Below are 27,154 nucleotides of genomic sequence, written 5' to 3' on the forward strand. Positions count from 1 at the left end.
GGCCACAGAACCAGCCACGGCTGTCCCTGGCCTTCTCCAATGAGAACACTAATTAGAACTGAGAGAATGGCTCTGATTGGACAGGACCAGCAGAGAGGAGAGAGAGAGTAGTTCTAACTGGACACTCTCAAGTTGCATCTGGGGTCTCAGGAGATGAGTGAGTCAGAGAGCACTTGCTGTTTGCCTCAGTGGGAGAAGGAGAGGTAAGGGGGGAAACTGAAAAAGGAGGGTCTAGGCCAGGGGAGGAAGGAAAAAATGGGGGGCCCAGGGCCTGTGTGGGAGGGAAACGGGGTGCACGTGAGCGAATGAGAGGTGGTGCATTTTATTTAGAGGGGTTTCGGGAAACGACTTGCTTTCTGTGAAATGGGTGTTATGTTGTGTGGGTTCAAAGGAGTGGCTTTGTGTTTGGGGGTGCCTCACCCTTTCACTAAAGTTCTTTTCATTCGTTTGCTTGTTAGATTTATATCTTGCTCTTTCTCCCAGTAGGAGCCCAGGACGGCAAGTTCTTGGGCAAGTTGCTTGTCTTTAGGCCTTTGGTGAAATGAATGTTTTGTTTGCAGTAATAAATATTGGGATTGTTCACACCCACCCTCCAGGGTAGCCCTTTCCAAAAAGGTGGACACCCCATACATATTTATGAACATAATTATTGCTTTTACTGTTGAAAAGGCGTACGTAGAGCTCAACCAGCCAGCCACCTTGTGACTAAGTCACTCCCTTTGTAACAGTGTGCCTTGAAGAGAGGTGGTTGATAAACATTGAAGATGTAATGAAGTGTGCTTGTGAAAATAAACTCTCAGGCAGTTTCCAAACATATTTATACCTCTATGGGTTCTTGTTACTTTGCCAGTTTCCATAGCTGGTGGGGAACGTAGTTTTGCAAAGTTAAAATTGGAAAACACATATCTGTGTTCAACAAGGATGCAAGAGAGACTTGTTGGACGTGCCACAATGTCAATAGAACGTGAAATAGCTGCAAAATTGGATACAAGTGACTGATTTTTCAAACTTAAAGTAAGGAAAGTCATGTTTTAAGGCCACAGAGTGTTTTTGATTTGGAGTATTTTATCGTTGCAGGTTAAAATTCACTAAATAGTTTCCTTAGTTTTTTCTGTATTGCATGTGGTGGTAACGACAGTTTAAGCAGGACAGCATAATGGGTGGTTTTGGATTTGTAATAATAATTATAATTAACATATTAATGCATTTTTATTTGAAATTGGATGGAAATGTAATCTGGCTGTTGTGTACAAATCTATTCTGAAAATTTCGTGTGTCTATTTTATCTGATCTCAGAAACATTGTTTGGACAAGTGGATGGACAGACAAACAAGTATGCCTCTGTTTAATATAAATACAGTGCTGTTTTAAAACAAATGGAATATAGGGGCAAAATGTTTCCCAGTTTGCCAAAAACCTCAGCCTCGATGTGCCGTTGGAGTTTGGGGTGGTGGTGGCACCGATCACATGGCTCACCCAGGGCACCATTTGCTGGCAGCTAGTCTAGGGCTGGTTCTGCTAAGTGCCGGAAGTTCAACAGGGAGTGGCCCATCTGATCTCAGCAGGAAGGGAATCCCACGAAACTGGGCTCACAATACTAAACTCTCATTTTTCCTGATGTTCAGACAAAATCTGGCTTCCTGCAACTTGAGCCCATTATTCTGTGTCCTGCACTCTAGGACGATTGAGAAGAGATCCTGGCCCTCCTCTGTGGGACAACCTTTCAAGGACTTGAAGGGCGCTATCCTATCCCCCCCCCATTCTTCTTTTCTCGTGTCCAGTTCATGCCTCCTTCTCCAAAGACTCCCTCTCTCTTCCCTCCTGTCATGTCAAGCTACCTGAATGAACACGCTGGAGTGTGGTTTCCTGTACGCGTGCATTTGTAACACCTATCCGGGGAGGTTTTTGGGGAAAAAAATACTTCCAAGAGATTCATCATCTGAGATTCTGTATAATGGCTGGAGCCTGGCTCAGAATAGCAATGAGCTTGAGGACTTCATGCAGTGGGTGTTCGCAGCTCTGCGGCAGCTGATTGTTTCTCCCCCGGTGGGCTGACAAGTGCCAGGTTCTGAAGACAACAGCAGGCACAGCAGGTATGTTGGGGCCGGGAAGGGGGGGGAGCGGACAATTTTATTTATTCACTCATTTGTTTTATTGATTTAATACATTTGTGTCCAAGGAGTTTAAAACCACACACATGGTTCTTCCCCGCCTCCCCATTTTATCCTCACGACAACCTTGCGAGGTAGGTTGAAGCTGAGAGACGGTGGCTGGCCCAAGGTCACCCAGTGAGAGCTTCATGGTTCAGCGGGGATTTGGACCCAGGTCTTCTTGGTCCTAGACCAACACGCTAACCACTACACCACATTAAAAGATATAGTCTAATGCAGGGGAGGGTAACCTTCTATAAATATAACTCCCATCATTTCTGCCCGTAGGCCAGGTTTGCTGGGCTGATGGGAGTTGTAGTTCAGCCACAACTTGAAGGCCAAAGGATCCCCATAGCTGGTCTATGAACTGAAATGGAGAGACACAATTATAGATTCTGGACTTAAGGGCTTTATGGTGGCCTTCCTTTTATTTTGATAATGGTTATTACTTGTTTTATTTTAAAAATCAATAACACAGCCCTATTGAGTTTGGAGACCTTCCTGCTCCCGCTGTCGAGGCTCCCCCCGGACGTCTGCGCTAAAGTGCTGCCTTTCCACGGCACCGTTGCCTCTCAACAAAAGAGGTGAATATGCTCATGTATTATCAGGGGGAGTCCTGTGGACTGGAGGGTGCCCACTGCTGTTACAGACTGAAGGTCTGCAAAGCAGGTATTCTGGACCTCACCCGGTGAAAAGTCACCCGACCACTCAAAACGGCACGGGGGAAACTCACGTTTTCACATAGGGGTCCGAGTAGCCGTTGGCGTCCATTGCGGCCAGGTGTGCGCACCGGATGATGCCCACCAGGAGTGCTTGCTTTGGGGAGCTGTATTTGAGGGAGATGAGGATCCGGCCGCGCTCCTCCAGGGACTTGTCTTCTGTTTTATCTATCTGCGAGTAGAGGAAAATGACTCAGCTTGCCCCTAGTTTCCCCTGACCAGAGTTTGCTTATTTCCTCCTCCCTCCTGACCTGTTTTCCTTTTGTGTCATGCCTTTTGAAGATTGTAAGTTGAGAGCTGGGACTGTCTATTTCTCTCTCTCTCATGAGTGATCTGTAAGCCTCCCTGGGTGCTTTTTTGGCTGAAGAACATGATAAAAATCCTTTAAATCAATCAATAAATCCTGCCTTTACAAAGGGTTTGGATTTGGGCACTTCCATTGGTATAAAATATAGTTACATCGTTACTAGTCGGTGCCCGGTGGGTGGCATACCTATATTGTCCCAATTGCTTAAGGTGCTGGGCTCAGACCCTTTTAAAGCCTTAAAAATGAAGGGTTTGGGACCAGGTTACTTGAAAGACTGCTTGAACCTATATGAACCTGCCCTGACCTTGTGGTTCATTTCAGAGGCCCTGCTTGTGAAGACAGGTTAGGGTGAGCAGATGGAACAGGGCCTTGCTTGGTGGTGGGCCCACCCTTATGGCACTCGCTTCTCCAGGAGATCAGGCTACCTCCATCCCTTGATGTTTCCAAGCAAGCCTTGAAGGCTCTGCAGCTTTCAATAGCTTGAACCAAATTGGCCTGCAGAGTCGGTGTACTGAATTAATAGCATGTTTGTTTGTTTGTTTCCAATGTAAATATACCGCTTAATACCAGAAGAGTCTCTTAAGTGGCTCTCCAGATAGTCTTGGATTCCATCTCCCATCAGCCCCAGCCAGCATGGTCAGGGATCAGGGATGATGGGAATGGTAGTCCAGCTAAAATTATTCTTTAGTGATTCGTAAGCCACACTGGGAGCTATTTTTGGCCGAAGAGTGGGATTAGTTTTTTTTGTTTTTAAATCTCTAAATAATAAATAAATAATAGGAAGCAAAACCTTTTCTCTAGGTACCCCCAGCTCTTAACAACTGTTGGCCATCTCCAGTCTCCAGCCCTATCTGCACTATACATTTAAAGCACGATTATGCCACTTTAAACAGGTGTGGCTTTCCCCAAAGAATCCTGGGAACTGTAGTTTGTAAAAAGGGTGCTGAGAGTTGTTTGGAGACCCCTTATACCCTCTGCAGACCTACAAATCTCAGAGTAACCTTGGAAGAGGGACTGATTGTTAATCCACTCTGGCAGTTGCAACTCTGCAAGGGGAATGGGTGGGGGTGGGGAATCTCCTAAGAACTCTCATCACCCTTAACAAACTACAGCTCCCAGCAGTGGCGCCTAGTGGCTCCGATGTCAGTGGGGCAGTGAATCTACTCCAGGTGTTAGTCCATTGAACCTATGTCAGGAATAGGTTTCAGTTGCGCGGACAGCTCCTTGAAAGTCTGGACTGCAACCCGGAGCGGATTCAGTGCCCCACTGATATCAGAGCCACTGGCTCCCAGGATTCTTTGGGGGGGGGAAAAGCCATGACCATTTAAATGGCACTAACAGCACTTTAAAAGTGCAGACGGAGCCTGGATCAGCTCCTCAGGTAACCTTCTGTGCTGTGTCTCCCTCTAGTGGCTGGTCTGTAGCACAGTGTTTTCGTGGGCGCAATCCATATTTGTTATGGAGGCTACTTTGCTATTAAGAGGCCAGTTACCATGGACCCATTTCATAAAGAAGTCCTCACAAATCACTGGAGAGGCCTGATCTTTTTTTTTTTTTTTACAATTTAGCCACAAGGATACTCAGATCCCAAGTAGACTCCTCTATTCTTTTGGAAGAGATGTGGGGCTTTCCCTACACACACACTTTGTCCTGGTCACCCCCGCCGTCACCCGAGACGCTGAATTCCTGCCCCCTCCCTCCCTGTCTCTCCAACTCTCAGAACAATAAATTGCCAAATGGTGAGCCTGACACCATTAATTTCCTTACTGGAATTACGAGGTGCTCATTACTGTCAGTGCAACGTTGGGATTAAACGCAAGCACAAATAGCAACCGATTGCACGTTTAAGGGAGTGTCAGATTCAATCAGGAGTCTACACACACACACTTGCAGCTCGGCTCGGAGAGACGAATCGCTCGGGATCAGCCAAGGCTGGGGTTTGACAGCTTGCTGAAATTGGGAGGCTGTCTGGATCATAATTTTCATCACTTTTGGACTGAGTTCCCCAACCCTCCAGCTGAGCAAATAACCTTGCATGGCTCCCATTTGAAAATATCTCATTGCAAATGGGGGGGGGGAGGGGGAAACCATAGCGGCTGATATTGCACGTTGAGGATTTTTATATCGGGTCTGGCCAATCAGGAAGCTTTCTCCTGCCGGCCAGTCACAGCAGCTGGTGTTGCATGCGCCTCTGTTCCGTTCACTGCCTGAAGGGGGCGCCCAAGGCACAAGTGCACACAGTCCCAGCGTTCAAGCAGAGTCCCTAAGAAGGAAGCATATTTGGGATTCAAGTGGAAAATTAACAGTCCTGACTTTATGTCAGCAGTGGGCAATCTCTGGCGTTTGGGTCAAATGTGGCCCTCTAGGCCTCTCTGTCCGGCCCTTAAAACTCTCCCTCGGCCTCACCCCTTACTAGCTGTGCTTTGCACTCTCCATTTTTGCCTCGCTGAGATGTGTCCTTGAGCTATGATGGTGCCTCCTCCTTGTTTGGATGGGGGATAGAGATAGGGGTGTATGAGTGCACATAGAAATAAGCCTACTGCATAAAGAGAAAATTTAAACCCATTGCTCCACCCACGTTTGCCTCTGGCTCCGCCCACCACTGGCTTGCGGCCCTCAGAAGGTTGCCCGGAAGAGGAAGGTGGCCCTCAGGCTGGGAAAGGTCCCACACCCCACACCCTGATTTAGGAGATCAAATTTAAGATTTGGCAGGAGTTTGCTAACTGAACTGAGTCCAGACGTATGTCAGGGACCACATTTTTCTGTATTTATTTATTTCAGCATTCATAGGGCACCCTTGAGACTAGTTTTAACTTTCCTGAGGTGGCTCACAACTTATTAAAAACATTGTGCCTTTCACTGCCAGGCGGGAAGCTGGACATTCAACCGGTGCAGCTCTCGCCACAGCACTGTAGTCACGACAGGAAGAAGTGTGTGTATGGGGGAAACATCACCTGTTGAATTTCTGACTGTTTTAAACATACGTTTACAAACACGGCCTCGGCCAGATTTCTTTTCTTTTTTAATCGTTAATTTGTATGCCTTTGTACTTGTGCCTCTGGTGACAGGGTGCGCAACACCTCCTCCTCACACCATCCAACCTGTCAGCCTGGTTTTAAACAAACAGCAATCTTGTTACTCCTCAGATCAAGCTACGCTGCCCACTCGGGCTTCCCAGGGGAGGAGAACTCTTTCGCCTCCCACACATGCTTCTCCCTTTCCTGGAACTCCTAATCAGGCGATGATAAGCAGCTTGCAAGCCTTGTATTTCCCTCCCCTCCTTTTCTTTCAAAGCGGATGCTTCCACCGGAGTTCAAATTCTCAGCACTTAAATTGGTGAAGGACGGGTTTGCCAAAAGAAAGGGTAGGAAAATAGAAACTGGTGAATTGTTGTGTGTAGCTCAGAGGGTAGAACAAGTAGCACATCGGAACATACGGCTCTTCCCCTGAATTTAAAGCAAGATTCTAGTCCTTATGGTTCTGAATTAAGGGCTGATTTAAATAGGAACAAAGGAAGTTGCAGGGCTGGCGCCAGGCATGACAGGGCCCTTGGGCACAGCCTGGCCCCAGGCCTGTGGAGCTGTAGCCCAACCCTCCCCCCACAGGTCGTGCGGGGCTAATAAGCCGTGCGTCTCACCTACCTCTCCCGTCCCTGTGAATGATGTTGACGCTGTGTGAGTATACCTACCATCAACCAAGATGGTGGCGGGGATGTCAGCCCCTTAGGAAAGCTCCTGCCGCCATCTTGGTTGATGGCAGACATGCACGCACGTGGGCTCCTGCCGAGAGGAAGGGCGGGATATAAACCAAATAATAAATAAATAAATAAATAAATAAATTTGTAGGGACGGGAGAGGTAGGTGGGGCGTGCGTGCGTGTGGGTTTAGTGAAGTCTGCACTGACTGTTTTGGGGACGGTGCCTGGGAGCTCCCTCTCCACGATCCACAGAAGGGTTGAGAGCCGACGCTGCCACTGATCGCGGAACGGGAGCACTACCATTCCCTTCAGGGGCCCCTCCTGGCTGCAAGGGCCCTCGGCCAGGGCCCGACCTGGCCGCTTCTGGCGCCGGCCCTGGGAAGCTGAGCTAGACCATTGGTCCAACCAGCTCAGTACTGTCTACGCTAGCTGACAGTGGCTCTTTGAGGTTTCAGGCAGGAATCTTTCACAACCCTACCCAGAGATGCCTTCGGGGATTGAACTTGGGACCTGTGTGGCCTCTGGGTTTTGTTGTTATCTGCTACTAGCAACATGCTTTTCTAATGCCCAGTTTGCAATATAGATAAGCTGAGTGACTTATCTAGCTACAGGTAACTTCCTTCACCCAGCGTATAGTGACTACCTGCACTCGCTCCCAGAAGAGGCAGCAAGGGCCACCAATGTGGACAGCTTTCATGGAGGCTAACAGTATCAAAGGCTACTAGCCACAATGGTTGTGTTCTCCCTCCACAGTCACAGGCGGTATGCTTCCGAAACTGCGGGTGGGGGGGAGAGTTGCTGTTGCACTCAGGCCATCAGGGCACCTGGTCGGCCACTGTGAGGACAGGATGGTGGACTAGAGGGGCCCCTGGCCTCATCCAGAAGCCAGGCTCTTCTGATGTGCTGATGTTCTTACTAGCGACATGCTTTCCTAAACTCACTCACAGGCAGTTGCTTCTCCAGGCAGATGTTGAACTTTTTGGTCTGGTTGGGCTTGAGCTTCTTCAAGGGGATCCTGGTTTCTCCGATGAACTCGTTGTGGCGGAATTTGTCCTCGTCACAGACTGAAATTCTGAAAGGCAGAGAAGAGAGCAGAAAGGCGAATGAGCAAGGAAATTGTTCGGTGACGCAAGGCCGTGTCTGGGTGGCAGTTGTCTCGAAAGGGCCGGCCATGCCCCGAGGCAGAGTGGGCCACCAGAAGCAGCAGGGTGATGGCCCTCCAAGCGAAGAAGCAGAGGCAGTGATGTGTAATGGTTAAAGCACTGGGGAGACTCCCCCAGTGAAAATCCCCACTCAGCCATGAAAGCCTCACCTCATGACCTCTGTCCGGCCGCTGTTGTGAGGACAAAATGGGAGCCCTGAGCAACTCGGAAGGAGGGTGGAACAACAATGCAATCATGAAGAAATAATAATCAATACGGCAGCCTGTTGCAACTGGTCGGATCTGTTGCAATAAGCCCCAGCCAGGGGGAAATCCTGCAACTGAAAGCGGGACTGTTGAAACTGCTCTCCAGTCGCCCCCCACTTCCCTAGTCAGAGCAGGATTTAGCCTGTTTGTATTGCCTCGGGCGGCCACAGAACAGAGGCCGATCCTGCAATATCATCTGGTGATTTGCAGTTAACCATGCTGGACAGGGACAGTGGAGTAGTAGCAAGTGGAGCAGTGCGGGGGCCCTGCATGATAGTCACAGCCATTCCCCCTCCCCTTCCTTTTTGTTTTTGCTGCTGGGTTGAGAACGAGATCCTTGTCAATGCCTTTGCCCACCACAACAGATGTTCCTAGGAGCCAAGGAGCATGAAAGAGGAGTGTGTTAGCTACTGAGAAGAGACTTCTCAGTGGCTGACTCACCTCCTTTCACTCTGACTGGCTCCAATCCGCAGGAAAGGACAAGGAAGCATGTTAGAAGACTCTTCTCAGTGGCTAACACACTCCCTTTGCTGATTGGCTTGTAGGATGCTGGAGACATTGGGACCCTGCTCCCAAAAATGTAAAGGGTCTAAGACCCCCTGAGACCCTGGACGACTACACCCCCTGGCCTCTTTAAACAAAAGCAGCCCTTGAGTGTCCATTATGCCCCAACCAGTGACTTACACAATATCAGAATCATATCCTTACTGGAAATACTAGGACAATATATGTGCAACAACAAGCAAGATGCAATGACAGGTGCAGGGAACTGGTTTTCAGCCCTACTGGGCAACCTCCCGAGGGCCATATGCCAGTAGTGGATGTGTCCAGAGGCAAGAGTGGGCGGAGCAAGGAATGCCTACACACACTCACACACTCCTCTCTGTTCCCCATCCAAGCGAGCAAGCGGCCTGATCAGAGTTCAAGGACGCATTTCCAGCCAAAGAAAAACACTCAAGGAAGGTGTATAGCAGGGCCAGTGAGGGGTGTGGCCTGGGGAGAAGGGGTGCGGTTAGGGAGGGGTGTGGCCTGGGGAGAAGGGGTGCGGTTAGGGAGGGGTGTGGCCTGGAGAGAGGGGGTGCAGCTAGGGAGGGGTGTGGCCTGGGGTGTGTTCCAAGGGCCAGGTAAAGAAGGGTCATATTTACCCCCAGCGACTGAGGCTGTCCACCCCTGTCCTGCGTGTGTGTGGAAAAACACCAAATACTGACTTAGGAGTGGTTGCTAAAACTCAGAACAAGTTTTATTTTTAAAAAAAGAACCTTTAATGACTTTCCTGGGCATTGGAAAGTTTTTAACAGCAAAAAAATAAGTAAAAAAAGGGGCTTTGTCAATTATTAAACCAATACAAAGAATTGCTTTCTGTCAGCGAGTGGGCTGGCTGGCTCTTTCTCATGGTAGTCTCAAATTTGCTACAGCTGTGTGGATGGCGGGATAAGGGGGAGGTTGGCGCCCACCGAATCCCGTTTGCGTGCCGAAACGAGAGCCCTCACCCTAGTCTCCAAGCTGGTGGGATCGTTTGGATGAAGGAGGCTGTCAAAATCTATTTTAATTACGGCAGCGCAAAGCTATTTTTTGCCCCCACCTAACAAGCCGGAACCTGGTCTGAGAAGCTTGGTGTTAATTAGAGATGATTAAATGTTACATTGAGCCCTTTGGTGCGTGGCAGGGACAGTTTCTTGGAAAAGCTGCACGGGGACCGGTCTAGTTTCCCATGGAAATCCAGGAATCCCACAGGCATTGTTGGACTGTGTGTGGGGTGATGGGGACAAATCTCCCCATAGCTGCAAAACTCCCTGACTGACCTTCGGCTGGTCGCCCTTGCTAAATCTAAACTACCTACCAGAGTTGTTGTGGGGATGAAATGGGATAGCCCCCATGGGAAAGAAACATAGGAACGTAAGCAGAGCTCTGATGGATCAGGCCAAAAGGGTCCCATCTAGTCCAGCATCCAGTTCTCAGAGGGGCCCACCAGATGCCCCAATGGGAAGCCCTCAAGCAGGACCTGACTGCAACAGCAGCTGTCCCCACTTGGCAATTCCCTAGCAACTGGTATTCAAAAGGTAGACTGCCTCCATCACTGGAGGCCATCATGGCTGGCAGCCATTGACAGTAGCCTCAACCTCCATGACTTTGCTAGGCTGCTTTCTAGACCAGTGCTGTCAAGAGCAGCCTCCCTCAGCTTGGTGCCTTTCAGATGTGGCTGCACGACCACTCCCATCACCCCTGAGCATTGCTGATGCTGGCTGGGGCAGAGAAGCGCTGGAGCCCATCAACATTTGGGGAAGGCTGCTCTGTGCTGAAACTGGCAGTGACACTCTGACTGGCAGAGCGAGGCACTGTGGGTGAGGTGGCTGAAGGCTTTAGGCCTGCCCCCCTTATAGGGAACAATGGCTTTCTTTCATCTCATATTCTAGGAAACATATAGGTAGTGGGGCTGGAAGGAGTTAGGGGGAAAATATATGCTTTATCTTGAATGTTTGCTTTGTCAGTGCTATTTTAATCATCTTGTCAATGCTGCTAGTCCATATTATTATTAACATATTATTGTAGTGTTAATGCATCTATCTATCTATCTGTCTATCTATCTATCTATCTGTCTGTCTGTCTGTCTGTCTGTCTGTCTGTCTGTCTGTCTGTCTGTCTGTCTGTCTGTCTATCTATCTATCTATCTATCTATCTATCTATCTATCTATCTATCTATCTATCTATCTATCTATCTATCATCTATCTAACTAACTAACTAACTAACTATCTTATCACACTGCTTTAAGATATTGTTCTAAGTTACTTTAAGTTGCTGTAATTCCAATATTATCTTTGTTTTATTGTCTATCCGTTCATTATTTCATAACACCATTCGGTTTTGTGCATCAATAAACTGATGTATTCATTTCAGTTATAAGACTTGGATTCCTGCATTGAGCAGGGGGTTAGACTTGATGGCCTTATAGGCCCCTTCCAACTCTACTACTTTAAGTTTTGGGTTTCTGGTTTTAAGTCATGGATTGTATTTTCCTCCCTGTTCCACCAGTTTGCTACTGAGCAAGTTGAACCAGGACTTAAGGATCTGGTGAAGGTTGATGCATAAGCCAGATTTTGACATGTTATGAATAAACCCTGATTAGATCCACTGAGTAGTAGCTAGTAAACAGCCCCACAGAGTGTCTGTGCCTCTGTCGCTTTGCAAATGCAAATGAAACGTTGAACTGTCACAGCAAGGTGATCTCCAGGGCTACCACACCAGGTAATGCCTCGCTCTGAGGAAGGATCCACAGGGAGTGGAACCTGGGAGATCCGCTGGACAGGGGACCAGTACACAAACCTGCCACCTTTCTAGATCCACCACCCCAAACAAAGGTTTCAACATGGCTAGCAGACAGGCCAATCCTGAATGTGTAAGTCAAGACAGGGCTTTAAAAATGGAGCATCGTTAATTCTGCAGGCACCTCTTAAAAACCGCTCGGCCTCCTCTCTTCAGCAACAGTTTCTCAGCAAAGCCCTTTATCATCCGCTCCCACAGAGCCTTTTTAATTTTTTTTGCAGAAGCAGATTCATGAAAGTGCTCCTTATTAACTGGTGCTAAGGAGCTGGGGGGGGGGGGAAGACAGGGGAGTGATTGAAAGGGGCCAGCCGGTGGGGGTGATTCTCGGTGCAAATCTCATGAGATGTGCACACAGAATACTTGCTGAAACAAGAGTCAGAGCCAGGGCTTATCGGAGGAAGGGCAGGGCTCAAGGCGCACAAGGAGAGAGGTCTTCTCCTCTTTTAAAAATTAGAAAAAGTGTGTGTGTGTATGTGTGTGTGTGTAGGGGGAGAAACCATTTGCAGATGAAAAAGAACCTCCTGCTGCATTGTGTATGCTGCCTAGCAAAGCATTTATTAAATCAGAAGGTGAGGGAGGGAGGGGGGAAGAGAGAAAATGTACCTACCATGTAATTGACTTTTTATTCAATTTGAACATGGAGATAGAGATGAAAATGGAGTGTGTGTTTTTTTCCCTGCAGAGAGCCGGCCCTGTCGTTAGGCAGAGAAAGGCTGGAGGGGGAACGCTGTCCAGTCACCAGTGCTGAAATAAGATTCAGGTGCCAGTAAGGATGGGCGAGTCTGTCCCTTTCAGTCTCTCTGTTTCCCAGTCTTAAGTTCTGTTTGACACATTTCCACATCAGATTGTGTCCCCCCCCCAAAAAAAAGTCCTCATGACAATTCAGCAGCATTTTAGTGCAAGTTTCTCCCACCAGGGGCGAAATTGCACATTTTCACAAAGCAACGTTCTCCCTCAGAGAATGCATTCTGGTTTGTTATTTTCACCAATGGACACCTTTATCCTAACTGATGCACTTTTTTGTACACGTTGCATAGCTGGAGTACCGCATTGCAAAAATCAGGGAGGTGCGGATTTTGAAGGACGGCTATGCATTGGTTCACGTTCTGTTTCCAAAAGTCTGAATGAGGTAGATTCACCTGCAAACGCGAACGGAATCAAATTTCTCCTTCACTCCCAGCTGCCAGTCCAGTCAGCTTTTGAACATGGAGTAAACCCGCCAATACAGTGCCAGAACCATCATTGCCATTAGTGAGGGAGGAGGGTAACTCCCTCAAGCCCCCCTCCTCCTGTGAGGACTCTCTGCTGTCTGAGGGAAGAACTGTGGGGCAGGAACTGCCCTGTCCCCGAGACCTGGACGTTGTCACCAGCTCTGCTCCTGGATCTGATCCGAGAGGAAGAGCGTTTCATGGACATCTGTTGCCACGTCAAGAACTCTAGCTTGAAGAACTTGTGCTGGAGCTTGCTTTCCCCCTCCTTCCTCCCATTACTTTTTCCTCTTGTGCTGTGACTTTTCTTTCCTCTTAGTGCAGGGACCATCTGATCAGTCTTAGACTCTCTATCTTAGAACTAGTATTTCTAGCCACCCTGACAGCCTTTTTGGCTAAAGTGTGAGGTCTAAAGGCCATCAATATATAAATAATGGGAGGCGGGCCCTCTTGTGGCCCTACATCTCAGGCAGCAAAATGTCTTGGGCTGGCCCTGGTTCTGCACACAGCCAGGGCTGGAACTTCCCATTGCTATGTACGCCTGGGGCAGGCCTCTACGCGTCTCTGTCGTTCCTCGCAGGAAGCGGCCCTGCACTAAGTCAAAACATTTATAGATACCAGGATGGGCAGATGGCAGGCTTATGAGATCTTTTTCACTAGAACCCCAAGACTCGCCAACTAGAACGAGGTGCAAAACCACGTCTTGGTGGGCAGGAGGCAGATCCAGTTACCTACCATATCCCCCGGGCCAAACATTGGGATCGTCAGGGATGTGCAACCTTCTCCAGCCTCTGGGCCACATTCCTTTCTGGGCAACCTTCCGGGGGCCAGGTGCCGGCGGTGGGCAGGGCCAGCAGCAAAAGTGGGCAGAGCGACAAATGCAAATGTTACCTTTGTGCAGCAGGCTAGCATCTACACACAGGCACACACCTGCCGTCTCTGCCCCCCACCTAGCAGCCGTGAGGCACGGTCAGAGTTCCATGTTCCAGCCGGGCAAAAACACTCAGGGTGTGGAGAGAGGCTGTTAAGGGGTGTGGCCTGGGGAGAGGGGGTGTGGCTAGTGAGGAGGCGTGGCCTTAGGGAGAATCCTGAGGGCCAACCAGAGAAGGCAGCTGGAGGTTCCCCATCCCTGGCTGGGATGCCGTGCACCATCGGCAAGTTCAAACTCAGATCTGACTACAAATCGGAGGTGCCAACACTCAAACTCCAAGTGAGCCTGGCAATACTCTATAGTAAAAGTAACCCCTGCCCCAAGCCCTGTGGATAGGGTCCAGCGCTCTTGATCTGGAGGCCTCCCCCTTTATTGTGAGAGATTGCAGCTTGGGCTCCTGACTCTGAAATTGCTACAGGACATTTCCCTGAAGGGTCATCAACAGTCATCCATTCCCAGCCAGGAATTGGTCCCATAAAGGGCCATTTCCCCCTCCCCTGCATGGTCCTAGACTCTCCTCCCTCCCCCAATGTGCCTTAGAATATATGGGTTGACTTGTGTCCTTTGCAGAAAGCCAACAGCCCCCTTTGTTTTGGGTGGATAATTTCCCAGGTTTAAATGTGCCACCTAGTCTCCATCCATCACCCCTGCCTTTGCAGTTGCTGTTGACTGAAGGCAGCAAGGGATGACTGTGTGCTTTAATTCTCCTCTCCAAAGAGGCTACTGAAAGGGGGAAACGTGTGGATCTTTTCACTCTAACCTTTAGCCACATCAGACCCTGCATGACCCTTGACAACAAATTGAGTTAATATTTTGGCATTTCATCCTACCCAACCCTCAATCCCAGGGCCCCTCCTGTCATCCTTTTTATTGTGCATTCATGATTTGTACTCGTGTCCAAAAAGGACATGCACCGATTGAAAAGGAAGAAGTCTCCTTTTTGCATCTTACTGAACTCCCATCACAGAACTTGAAAACTCACTATCCTGCAACATTTTGGTTGGCCTAATAAAGGGGTTGGTCTGCAGCAACCCCCATTTGGAGCAGGGACTGGCTGCACTGCAGAGTTCCCAATCGGCCAATCCCAGCAGCTGATTCCAGCAGGGCTTGCTGTCAGTACAAACTAGCTGATCAGCACTGACAGCGAGCCCTGCAGGGGAACACTTCCTTTGCTCGTGGGGCTTGAAATCAAGCTGCGCAGGTGATAAAAATGCTTCACCTGGCGTCACCGTGATGTCAGGTGAGAGCCAGGTAGAAAGTCCCAACCACCTATCAAAGCATCTCACGATCCGGCCCTGTAAGCCAGCTCCAGTTCCCCATATCCCTGATCTAGCCAGACAAAGAGTTCTGGAGGACTTGGAAGCTTGCACACTATTGCGCGACTGCTTGGTTGGCCTGATAAAGGGATTGGCCAAATGTGGACTTTTTCACGTGAGCCAAAACATGGGTACATTTGCCAAGGGAGGAAAATCAGGCGGTTTCTTCCCACTCCTTGAGGCAGAATGACTTGTTGCAGTTGGAGAGTATCTAGAGATGGAAAGATGAGAGCAGGATGACTGTAAGACCTTTTCAGAAGAGGGGGGAGAGAGTAGCAGAAGGCTAATATAGAAGACGAAGCGCAGACAAGGAGCGGTAATAAAAACAGAGGTAAGCTGAACAAAAGGTGAGGGAAATGGATTTTTGTTATCTTCTGAGTGTTCTCATCTGCCCTGGCCTTCTATAACATTTTTCGCCAGCAAAGGAAAGATAGTCGCAGTTTCTTTGCTGGACGGGGGAAGGAGGGGGATAAGATTTTAAAAGGGCTTCCTCTTCTAAATCTCTAGGTTTGGAGATAGTTTCAAGTGGGGCTCTCCCTTTTTCTTTGGAATCAAGGCCAACGGGGCAAACCTCCCCCCCCCATTGAGTCCTCCTTTATCTCCAGGGCTTCATTGGATTTTTAGCCTTGGAACCCACCGCCAATACCACGGTGATTCTGAAACGTGCACTCACAAACCTGGAGCCAGTGGGTGGCTAGGTCGGGCACTGGCCAAGGGACCCTATGGCTGGGAGGGTGGAGCTCCCATTCAGTGGGTCAATATCACCCCTGCATGTGCACAGCTGGCAGATGCTCAAATATGCTTGGTTGCGTCACCTCACGCATTGGCGTGCATACCTGCCATCACTCAGGATGGGGGCAGAGGCATCAACACAAAGCATACAAAGTATTCTATTTTTTTTAAAAAAAAAATCAATTACCCACCCTTCACCACAAGGTCTCAGGGCAGGTCATAATAATGTAGGATATGGCATTTAAAAGCAGTCTGAAACAAATTACATTTCCTACCTGGGGCAGAAGCCTAGCCCCTCTCCCCCAGATGCAGAACCTGGCCACATTTTGAAGTAATACACATTATTATCTTTTAAAAGGGGGCTGCAGGGGGGCTAAGACCATTCACTCCAGAGTCTGACATTGCTCACTGACATACCACTGAACTTCATCCCTAAACATAAGAGCCTACAAAAGAGCCCTGCTTGCTCAGACGAAAGGCCTATCTGCCCAGGATCAGCTTTCCCACTGCAGCCAAGATGCCCCTGGGAAGCTCCAAGCACAGCACAACGGCAACAGCCCTCAGGACAAGCGACGTGGAGGCACGGTCATCACTTTGGTGCTTTGGTTGGGTTAATTTCTCAGGTCAACACAAACCAACCCAATCTTTGGGAGTCGGGGAGGGGGAAGATTCAGAGGAGCACAACTCTTCCACCCCTCCCCTCCTCCCAATTCTGTCCCCAAATTCCCTCCGACTATCTAGGGAAATTAAAGCTCTTAATCACAACAGGTGCTGTTGGAGGTCGCTGATTCATAGGGTCGCCATAAGCCGTAGTCGACTTGAAGGCACATAACAATCATTACAGGCACGATTGTTAAAGTCAATTTCCTCCGAAGATGAAACAGTTACGGATACCAACTGGGTTAAAAGGGCAACTGTGACACAGGACGGGAGGCAAAGGCGGAGCAAGAACAGAGCCCCTCTCGTCCCCTCCTGTCCCAGGGAGGCATCAATGATGGAGAATCATGAGTGGGTTACAGATTCTGATGGCGTCAAGGGGCTGCTCTGAGACGCTTCCTGCTTCTGGAGCATCAACTGCTGTAAGTTTGTTCCTCAAAGCTAGAACCTGCAAAGCACCTAACCAAGCTTCATTTCGAGGTCTGCAATCTCCTGTCACATTCCGACTTAAGACTGTGGCTAAATGAGGGGTGAGAGAGAAATCAGTTCAGTTTGCATTTTAATGAGAACCTATCTAATTTGCACTTCCCAAATCAGCGCATCTCACTGAAATGCAGCGATCCTTTCAAATTTTACCTCTGAATTTTGCGAGGCCGTATTCCAACCAGTAATAATAATACATTAAAAGTCCAACATGCTTATATTAGGGGGAAATGTGCACAGATAATGCTTTTATCAGTGAAAACACGCATTGCGTAAGGAGGAAACGGCTTGAAGAAATGTATAAGCAACATTGTGTACAAAAATGCGTATATCAGGTGAATTGTGCATAAAAATGCATATGAATTTTCATGTGGACGTTTTTTAAAATAAAAAACTGATCGAAATAAGAAGGTCTGTAAGACTGACGTGGTCTTGTGGCTGCCACCAACCTCAGCCAGGCAACTGCAAGACGTGAAGGAATCTCCCAGTGGCCATTGCTTCAAAGATCACTAGGCAAAACTGACACACACACACACGCATGAGACCTTAATGTTGCACAACATCAGACTTGTTTAAAATTAGTTCCCAATTTCTCTCTCTCTGAGCCCACGGGCATTCAGAACAAGGAGGTGGGGACTGTTTGGGACAGTTGCATTAGGGGCGGAAGGTCAAGCCAAGAGACATCCATGATCTAGTGAAGGCTGGTCCGTTAGGGTGCATGGAGCAATGCCCCACCAACCTCAGCCTGCCATCAGCCAGCCCACACTTGCCTACCTTCTTACTTACAACCAGGGCGAGGCACTGCAGCAGGAACTCAGCAGGGAGGACAGAGACAAAACTAGCTCTGCCTATCACTGGTTCTGGCTCTTGTCTGTCATTGGCTCTGGCTCCACCTCCTGTTGGGCTCCCTGCCCTCCGCCCCACCAGTCCCAATGGGCACCAGCTGCCACTGTTATGCCACAACATATTCGGGCAACGAACGTCAGCTGCTTGTGTGGCTCCATCCTTTCCCCATGGAGACAGACATTAAGGCAATTACGTATCTGTCTGAATTTTGTTACGAGAAATCAATGCAACGTTGCGGCAAGTGTGTGTGTGTGTTTTAAAGGCTGTGGATGATTAAAAACAGACATTAAAAACTGATCCACAACCAGCAGAGAGAGCAGCAAGACTCAGCCATTAAACATCCTTTTTGAGAGATTCTCTGGGCGTAGCTCCTTAATGATATTCAAGCCCCCTCCTTCTCTCTCAGGCACTGGCTGCATAAACACCACAAATTTGAAGCACATTTAAGGCACCCCACTCCCGAATCCTGGGAACTATAGTTTATCAAGGGTGCTGGGTACTGTAGCTCTGTGATGGATAAACTACAGTTCCCCGGATTCTTTGGGCAAGGGGAATATCCTTTAAACCTCCTTTAAATGCACGGTGTGTCTGCAGCCTAATCTCAATGGCTTTCGGAGGGAGACTCTTTCACCGTTTTGTGCAGGGAAATTGAAGAGGCCACTAGCCCAGTTGCTGTTTTGCTCTGTCCGATTTTTTTTTTTGGCGGGAGCAGCTCTATCCAAGAAAGCCTTAAAGCTTCTCGAAATGCCACGTAGTCATTTTGGTGAAGGTTCATCTGAAATGGCTCCAAAGACACCACCAGTGTCTATTGGGATTGGTAGGGCCGAAGGACCAGCCGCAACAGCAGGTGGAGCCAGCGCCAATGACAGACACAATCACAGCCAATGACAGGCAGGGCCAATTAATTCTAGTTTTGCCCCTATCTTCCTCCCTGCTCAGTTCTACAAGGGCAACATTGAGAGTAAGGAGAACGAAGCTGACCTGTAGAGCCACCGCCCTGGACTAGATGTAAGTAAGAAGGCAGGCAGGTGGGGGATGACTGACGGCGGGCTGAGGATGGTGGGGCAGTGCCCCATTTGCCCTATTAGTGCCAGTTTGGTGCACAATGCATGCATGCCAGAGAACAGGGCTTTGAATCCAGCCTTCTGAGAATCATTTAAAGCCAAGTCGGTTTCTAGTCCTTATGATTTACGATCATAAATCGGTTTCTAGTCCTTATAATACCTTCAGGACTGTTTGACTCCCTATGTCCCATCTTGATCACTGAGATATTCCAATGGGGCACTCTTCCTTATGCCCCTGAGGTTCAGAGGGACTCCACCAGGGAGTGTGGCAGGCCCTGCCCTGTGGAACTCCCTACCAATAGATGTTTGGCAGGAACATCCCTTCTTTCTTTCAGTCATTTCCTGAAAACTGAACTTTTTAAACAGGCCTTTTAATGTGAATTTTCTTTTCCAACCAATGCAGTGCTTATCGATCCTTTCATTATGGTTTTTGAAGGCTCTTTGGTCGGTTTTCAATTCTATCATGTTTTTGTATGTTGTAATGCTGCCTTGATATACTTTTATGAAAAGCGTGGCTTATAAATATTTTAATAAATAAATAAAACTTTGGAGGTAAGGGTGGACAAAACTACAGATGGGGGCTTGCCGGATTTTTATCCACACCCTAATCTCTCCAGGACCCAAGCCAAGAGATGCAGTGGCCCATTTTCCCAAATGGACCAGCCTCAATAGGCAGGTAACAGCAGTGACCAGGAGAGCCTTCACCCAACTTTCTGATCCAGAGCCTTGAGCCAGGGTGCTCAGAGCCACCCAAAGGTGGGAGGTTCTCCTCGCCAAGGGATGGGGAACATTTGTCAGTCCAAGAGTCGCATTCCTCATGGGCACAATCCAGGGGGGCGTGTCCCCATGGTGGCCGTGGCCAGATGCCAAAGTGGGTGGAGCAACTAATTCAGCTCTTAAATTTGTCCAGTGGCTTATATCCCAGCCATGAAAGAGTCAGAAGTCTCCCTACACATGTATATCATCCTCCCCTCATCTCTCCAGCCGGCTGAACAAGGGCACATTCTAGGCAGGCAAAAGAGAAGCGCCCAGAGGGGTGGAGCCTGGAGAGGGTTGTGGCCCCAGGAGAGTCCTGAGGGCCAGATAGGGAGGCCTGGAGGGCCACATTTGGTCCCTGGGCCCAAGGTTCTTCCCCCATCCCCGTTCTAGCCCTTTCATCCAGTTGGGATGCCTGCAGGTTTCCGTTACTTTCGTTCACTGACATTAAATAAAGTGGTTGACCTTAGGAAACAGGTCTATCTAGCATAGTATTGTCCACACTGACTGGCAGTGACTCATTTCAGATGGGGGTCTCTCCCAGCCGTACCTGGAGATGCCAGGGATTGAACCTGAGACCTTCTGCATGCAAGGCAGGTGGTCTGCCACGGAGCTCAGGATCTTCTCCAATGACGTCTCAGGTCTTCATTCCATGGAGCAATTGACCCGCTCCCGCACGAAACTGACACGCCCACTCACATGCCACTTTGCTGGAGAAAGGTTTCCATTTAGGAGTTCCTCACCTCCTCTCCCCCGCTTAAGTGTGCTGCCATTGACCTCTTTGCAGCAGACCTTGCAAAGAAAACACGACCAGCGATTGCGGTCTCCGTCGGAGATGGCCAAAGCCGGCTCTCGTTAATAATGCATGCCGTGAGTAAGGCTCTTATTTGCCAAAATACATCAGTGAACAAAATAATTATTGGCTGAGTACCGCATTCTTGTGAATAATACATTGTTTGCTCGAGGAGATGACTTGCTCAGATCCAGCTCGAAAATACATATTTCCAGCATCAGGAAAATGTCATTCCCTTGGCATCCAAATCTGATTTTCACGAAGGGAGGATGAGGTATGATGAACTGTTCTCATCCCGAGGGCCACATCCCCTCATGGACAACCTTCCAGGGGCCACAGGCCAGTGGTGGGCAGGGCCAGAGGTAAAATATGGCGGAGCAGTGGATGTGCAGTACACCACATACTGGCCAGAGAAGCCAGAGTTTTACACATGCACCTCGTGCCCCCCTCGCTTCATCAGGGCAAGTGAGAGGCATTATCACAATTTAGGAGGGCCGCTGGTTTCTCACCCCGCTATAGAGAAAAGACAGGAAACCCTTATCTCCCTTTTCCCTTTAAATAGTCAAGCAATCAGAAGACGACTAGGACTGGGGTAGGCAGCTATGAGAGAGCTAGAAAAGGTCCTCAAATGGAAACATTTATCACTGAACACCAAAGTCAGGATCATTCAGACTATGGTATTCCCGATCTCTATGTATGGATGTGAAAGTTGGACAGTGAAAAAAGCAGATCAGAGAAAAATCAACTCATTTGAAATATGGTGTTGGAGAAGATCTTTCTGGATACCATGGACTGCGAAAAAGACAAATAATTGGGTGTTAGAAGAAATTAAACCGGAACTGTCACTAGAAGCTGCAATGATGAAACTGAGGTTATCATACTTTGGACACATAAGAAGAAGACATGACTCACTAGAAAAGACCATAATGCTGGGGAAAACAGCAGGGAGTAGAAAAAGAGGAAGACCAAACAAGAGATAGGTTGATAAAGGAAGCCACAGACCTGAACTTACAGGATCTGAACAGGGTGGTTTATAACAGTTGCTATTGGAGTTTATTGATTCATAGGGTCGCCATAAGTCGAAATCGACTTGAAGGCATATAACAACAACTACCACCTATTTAAATATTTATAGATAGCGATATACAGCATACCAAAGGACGGTAGGGACAGAAAAAAGTCAATAAAAACATCAGTAAAAGCATCAGTAAATGCTGGTTTTCAGGGAAGGGGTGTGTGTTATGGGACTGAGGGCTGAGGTGGATTATTTGCATGGGACCCCTTTAAGCCTGTAACCTTGAATCTGGCTCCACTGGTCAGACTGAAAGAACTGGGCATGTTTAGCCCTGAGAAGAGAAGACTGAGGAGAGATACGATAGCACTCTTCAAGTACTTGAAACGTACCACACAGAGGAGGGCCAGATCATCCCAGAGTGCAGGACATGGAATAATGGGCTCAATTTCGAGGAAGCCAGATTTCAGCTGAACATCAGGAAAAACTTCCAGAGCAGTACGACAATGGAACCAATGACCTCAGGAGGTGGTGGGCTCTCCAGCAATGGAGGCATTCAAGAGGCAGCTGGACCGCCACCTGTCAGGGATGCTGTAAACTGGATTCCTTCCCACTCTACTATTCTGTGATTCTATGACTAGTTTCCTTTGTTAATCTAATAGTTTAGCCAAGTCTGCCTGTGAGTTAATGGGTTTATTGAGTGGTCAGTCTGCATATCCAAAGGGATGTGGCCTAGGGACAGCCTGTTACTATCAGAACTCTTTTGAGGAGAGAGAGGCCCTCCATCCTTCCATTCTGTGTTTTTTAAGACTCCTCTTGGGGTGAATCTGAAATGAGACAGAGAGACACCGGAGGGAAAGGCAAAGAGTTCCCATCCCCTTTTATAATAATTGTGTTTTAAGATTGTTAATGTTTATTATTAAATATGTTATTCATATATCTAATAATACAAATTAATAATATTAAAACCACATACTTAAAAAATGTATTTTGAGAAGATTTTTTTTTTTAAGTGCAAATGAATGGAATGGAATTCTGGGTGAAAAATGTCGAGGACGGCGTGGCTTACAGATCGGCCTGTCATTGGCCCCCGCTCCAACCATCCTTCCAGCACACTAAAAGACCAACAGGGTTTAGAAGAGCCTCGCAAAGCAATTTGCATCACAGCAGCTTTGGAAAGGTGCGACATTTTGTCACTTTGCACCTAGCCCTGTTAATTAAGTGTACGCACGCACACTTGCACACACACCATATTTAAAGCAACGTTAACCGCAACCACCTCACCCCAAAGTAAACTGCACCTGCCTGGCCCGAGTTTCCCACCTGGTGACAGATTTGCCAAAGGTGCGATCGCGTCTTTTCACAAACGGCGACACGATGACACTATCAAAAACGCCCGTCTTGCAAAATTTCTCACCTCCTGCAGCGAGATAATATAGTTGGAAGGTGATGTGTGGATCAGCTGTTCCATCATGGCTTCTCTCGCCCAAGATGAACTCAAAGAAACAGGGCCATGTAGGTCCCAAAACTTCCTGTCCAAGGACTATTGCCATTGATACATTTTGTCTTGTGCAAATGCACATCACCCGTTCCTGGCTGGAACCTGAGATCATCCCCTTCTTGGGGGCAGAGACAGGGAAGAAATTTGATTCAGTTTGCATTTATAGACAAACTTACTTAATTTGCGCTTCCCGAAACAGTACCCAAACCAAGATACAGCCATCCTTTGAAATTCACCCTTCTCCGAATTTTGCAGTGCAAGTAATGCAGCCAAATAATGTTTATGCGCACATGCATCTGCCAGGGTAAAATGTGCGGAAGAATGAATATGTTTGTGGAAACACCTTACGGAAATGCTATATACAAGGGGAAATGTGCATATTAAAGAAAACTGCATGCAAGGATGTATAAATCAGGAGACATTTGCGCTAGAATGCTGCTGAATTTTCATGAGGACTTTTAAAAAGATTGCAAACCGACGAGGGAATGTGGAGTACCAGACTTAAGAGTGAACAACTGAGAAACTCGAATGGACAAATATATCCATCGATAGCTGGTAGGGCGTTCCTTCACCCTGCCCCACCGTTGCATCCAATGCAGTTGGAAGCAACTGGAGTCCAACAAAGTCTGGAGGGCCACAGGTCCCCCGCCTGTGCTCTGCCTAGTTCTTTATTCCTACCTCTGTGTGCCCATAAGACCATGCCCAACTATCTTATCATGTGCTGTGCATCAGCTTAGCAAGTATTAGCAGTTTGGAACTCTCTGTAAAGGTGAGCAGAGCCAAGACAATGTCCAAGGAAAAGAGATTCTGGGTTGGGAGGGAAGGCAACCAGTCTGAAGTGCCAGGAGAGGTGGCAGAGTAACTTGTAAAAGGGGAATGGGGAACGCCTATAGCCCTCCAGATGCTGTTGGACTACACTCCCATCAGTCCTGACCCTTGGCTATTCTGGCTGGGGCTGTTGGGTTTGAAGTCTACAGGATTCACCTGTCCCTAGCTGGGAGGGCATTCCTTTGTCCCACCCCACCTTCACATCAGATGCAATTGGAGTCCAGCAAAATCTACAGGGCCACAGCTCCCATCATCCCTGACCATTGGCCATGCTGGCTGGGGCTGCTGGGAACTGGATTCCAACAATGTCTACAGGGCCAAAGGTTTCCCCGTCCCTGCTGGAGACGTTGGCAGACTGCACTACAGCAGAGGCAATCCCAGAGGCCCAGTTCTTTTAGGGGTGCCAATGAAACGGCGTATGATCTGAGAATTGTGCTGTAGGGTCCCTCACTGAGAATTCTGAGGCTAAGGCTATCAGTGGCCACTAGCCATGATGTCTGTGCACTATTTCCATTATCAGAGGCAGTATACTGGGAATCACAAGTGGGGAAAGCATTGTTGCGCCCAGGTCCTGCTTGTGGACTTCTCACTGTGGGCATCTAGTTGGTCTGTGTGGAGAACTGGATAATGAATGAGATGAGCCTTTGGCCTGATCTAACAACTCTTCTTATGTTACAATGGCCAGATAGTCTGATGCAGGCAGTCGTGTGGCCAGAAAAAAAGAAACAAGAAAAAGAGAGTATATTTTAAAGCTTGTAAATTTTGAAGCAGGGATCTCTCTCCTACTTTTGGTTTATGTTAATTCTGGAAGATACCAGGCATATTGTCGGTAACGCTAATCACATTTTGGGCCACCTTTTAAAAGCACCCAGCTCCAAACTGTTCATCTGGTCCTGAATAGCTGTGCCTGTTATGCATTTCTGGCATGCTGCAATTCTTCCACTTGCTCCCTTGATCCCATGTAAGACAAAAAAAATACAAAGCCTCCCCCCCAAAAATCTTGGAATTTGCTCCCGTAAGAGGTACTGATGACCACCAACTTGGGGGGCTTTAAAAGAGGATTAAACAGATTCATAGAGGATCAGGCTAACAATGGCTACTAGTCACAATGGCTACGTTCTCTCTCCCCTGTTGGAGGCATTCCGGGGCTGCCTTTGAAGACGACTCGGCAACTTCAACTGGTCCAAAATGCAACAGCCAGACTACTGGTTGGGGTTGCTTTTAGAACTGATATAACCCCTGTTGTAAAACCATTGCATTCGTTGCCAGTTCATTTCCACACCCAATTCAAGGTGCTTACATTAGTGTTTAAAGCCCTAAACCACTTAGGCCCCAAATATCTGAGAGACCCTCTCCTTCCCCACAGATGCTCCCAGGTGTTGATCAGCAGAGGAGGCCTTCTTGGTTGTTCCAGCACCCTCAGAAATTCAGGGGATGGTGGTCTGGGAGAGGGCCTTCTCTGTGGTGGCCCCTAAGTTGTGGAATTCCTTTCCTACAATGGCACCTTTATTGTGCAGTTTTCAGAGAAGACTCGTCTCTTTATCCTGGCCTTCAGCACTTGACACGTACGTTTTCAGGACCCAGCCTATTTTTGTGAATGTAATGTGTTTTAATTGTTTTTAATACTGTATTTTAAATTTCTGTAACCCGCCCTGGGACCTACTGGTGAAGGGCGAGCAATAATAATAGTAATAATAATAATAATAATAATAATAATAATAATAATAATATCATGTGTTCATCGTATGAGCATCTCTTCCCCTCCCAAACAACATCTCCACTTTGTTTTTAAAAAAATCTTCAGCCACTTGAGCCTCTTTAAGTCACAGGGCGTTCATTCCAAAGCTTTTGGAGGTGCCGTTGCTATGGGAACTGAGCGAGGATGCCTGACACTTCCCTCCCGGCCCTCACACAGCATGTGCAATTGTGATCTGGCCCCTGCCAGCCCCTGCTTGGGCAAGGCATGCAGAGAACCTCTTGCAAGCACACACAACGACACCACAAGCCATCCCAGAAGAAAACCCTTTAGGAGAAACCGGCCAGCGATTTTTAAGGCCAGGTAAGGCCAGGAAGAGGGCGGCCGCTCAGCGAAAGGTGACTCAGCGGAATTTAAGCTGGCTGAATCGACATCGCTCTCCCGAAAAAAGGACAAACACCCTCTTTCCTTATTCTACCTGCGTTCTGAACAAAAGGCAGCCGATGGGGGCTTTGATTATTGTTCCACGCGACTTCTCCAGCCTCGGAAAGATCTGAAGCAAATTTGATTGTGTCTCATTTCCAGGCAAAATACTCCATAAATACAGCAGTAAGTGTTGCTAAGGGCATTTTCACATGTGCATATATATATATGAAAATGAAATGGACTGCCTTCAAGTCGATCCCGACTTATGATGACCCTATGAATAGGGTTTTCATGGTAAGCGGTGTTCAGAGGTGGCTTACCACTGCCTCCCTCTGAGGCTGAGAGGCAGTGACTGGCCCAAGGTCACCCGGTGAGCTTCATGGCTGTGTAGGGATTTGAACCCTGGTCTCCCAGGTCAAAGTCCAACACTCTAACCACTACACATCTCTCTCTCTCTCTCTCTCTCTCTCTCCCTCTCTCTCTCTCATATTTCATTCTTTAAGGTGCCACGAGACTCTAATGATGGCACCACGCTGACTTATTGATCTGCTATTTACATTCATCAGTCGCATCTCAACAAAGCCTTCGAGGCAACGTGCAATAAATGAGCCTTAAAAACAAATCAAAACAAAGTACAAAGAAGACAATATCTCACTTTGCAATAAAATCCAGACCCAGAACAGAGAATATTAATGAAACATAACGTAACGTCCCCACGACTGAATCAGCAAAGTTCATAGAGAGAGAAATAATAAATTTTTATGCTTCAGAATTGTGAGGCAGGCACCTTTCTCTCTTCTCTTTTGTTTATGCTGATTCTGGAAGATGCCAACGCTAAATCATCATCAGCAACAACGACTGTGTATGCACCATACCTTTAAAGCACATTTAAAGCACATGGCTTTCCCCAAAGAATCCTGGGGAGCTGTTATTTGTTTAGGGTAGCTCTGTGAGGGGTAAACGACAGTTCCCAGGATTCTCTGGGTGAAGCCATATGGTTTAAATGTGTTTGAAATGAATGGTGTGTATGGACTGGTGTGTTGTGCAGTGTGTTGTCAAAAGTAGACATGGAACATTCATATTTATCTATTTATCATTTGTATTTCCAAGATGTCTCAGAAAATAAATTCTGGAGGTGCCGTGCAGGGAAAAATAAAATCTGACAGCAAGAACGGAACTGTGATTCAATTCCACAGAAAGCTTTCAAAAGCCGAAACAACATGTAAAAGATTGGCACAATTTTTTTTTTTAAAAAAAGAAGCTAAAATCCCCATCAAACGCAGCAAGTTAAAAACCATAAACC

General features: G+C 47.9%; 1 protein-coding gene across 1 annotated transcript in view; it reads right to left on the reverse strand.

Moving 5' to 3' along the window:
• Positions 1-27,154, reverse strand: part of DOC2B (double C2 domain beta) — a 120,497-nt gene that overhangs the window by 22,550 nt on the left and 70,793 nt on the right. Inside the window, exons 5-6 of the mRNA XM_061605317.1 lie at positions 7,818-7,944; positions 2,884-3,041 (exon numbers count right to left, since the gene is read on the reverse strand). Coding sequence (XP_061461301.1) covers positions 2,884-3,041; positions 7,818-7,944 — 285 coding nt within the window. The remainder of the gene's footprint in view (positions 1-2,883; positions 3,042-7,817; positions 7,945-27,154) is intronic.

The sequence above is a fragment of the Rhineura floridana genome, chromosome 21 (assembly GCF_030035675.1).
Source record: "Rhineura floridana isolate rRhiFlo1 chromosome 21, rRhiFlo1.hap2, whole genome shotgun sequence".
Lineage (NCBI taxonomy): Eukaryota > Metazoa > Chordata > Lepidosauria > Squamata > Rhineuridae > Rhineura > Rhineura floridana.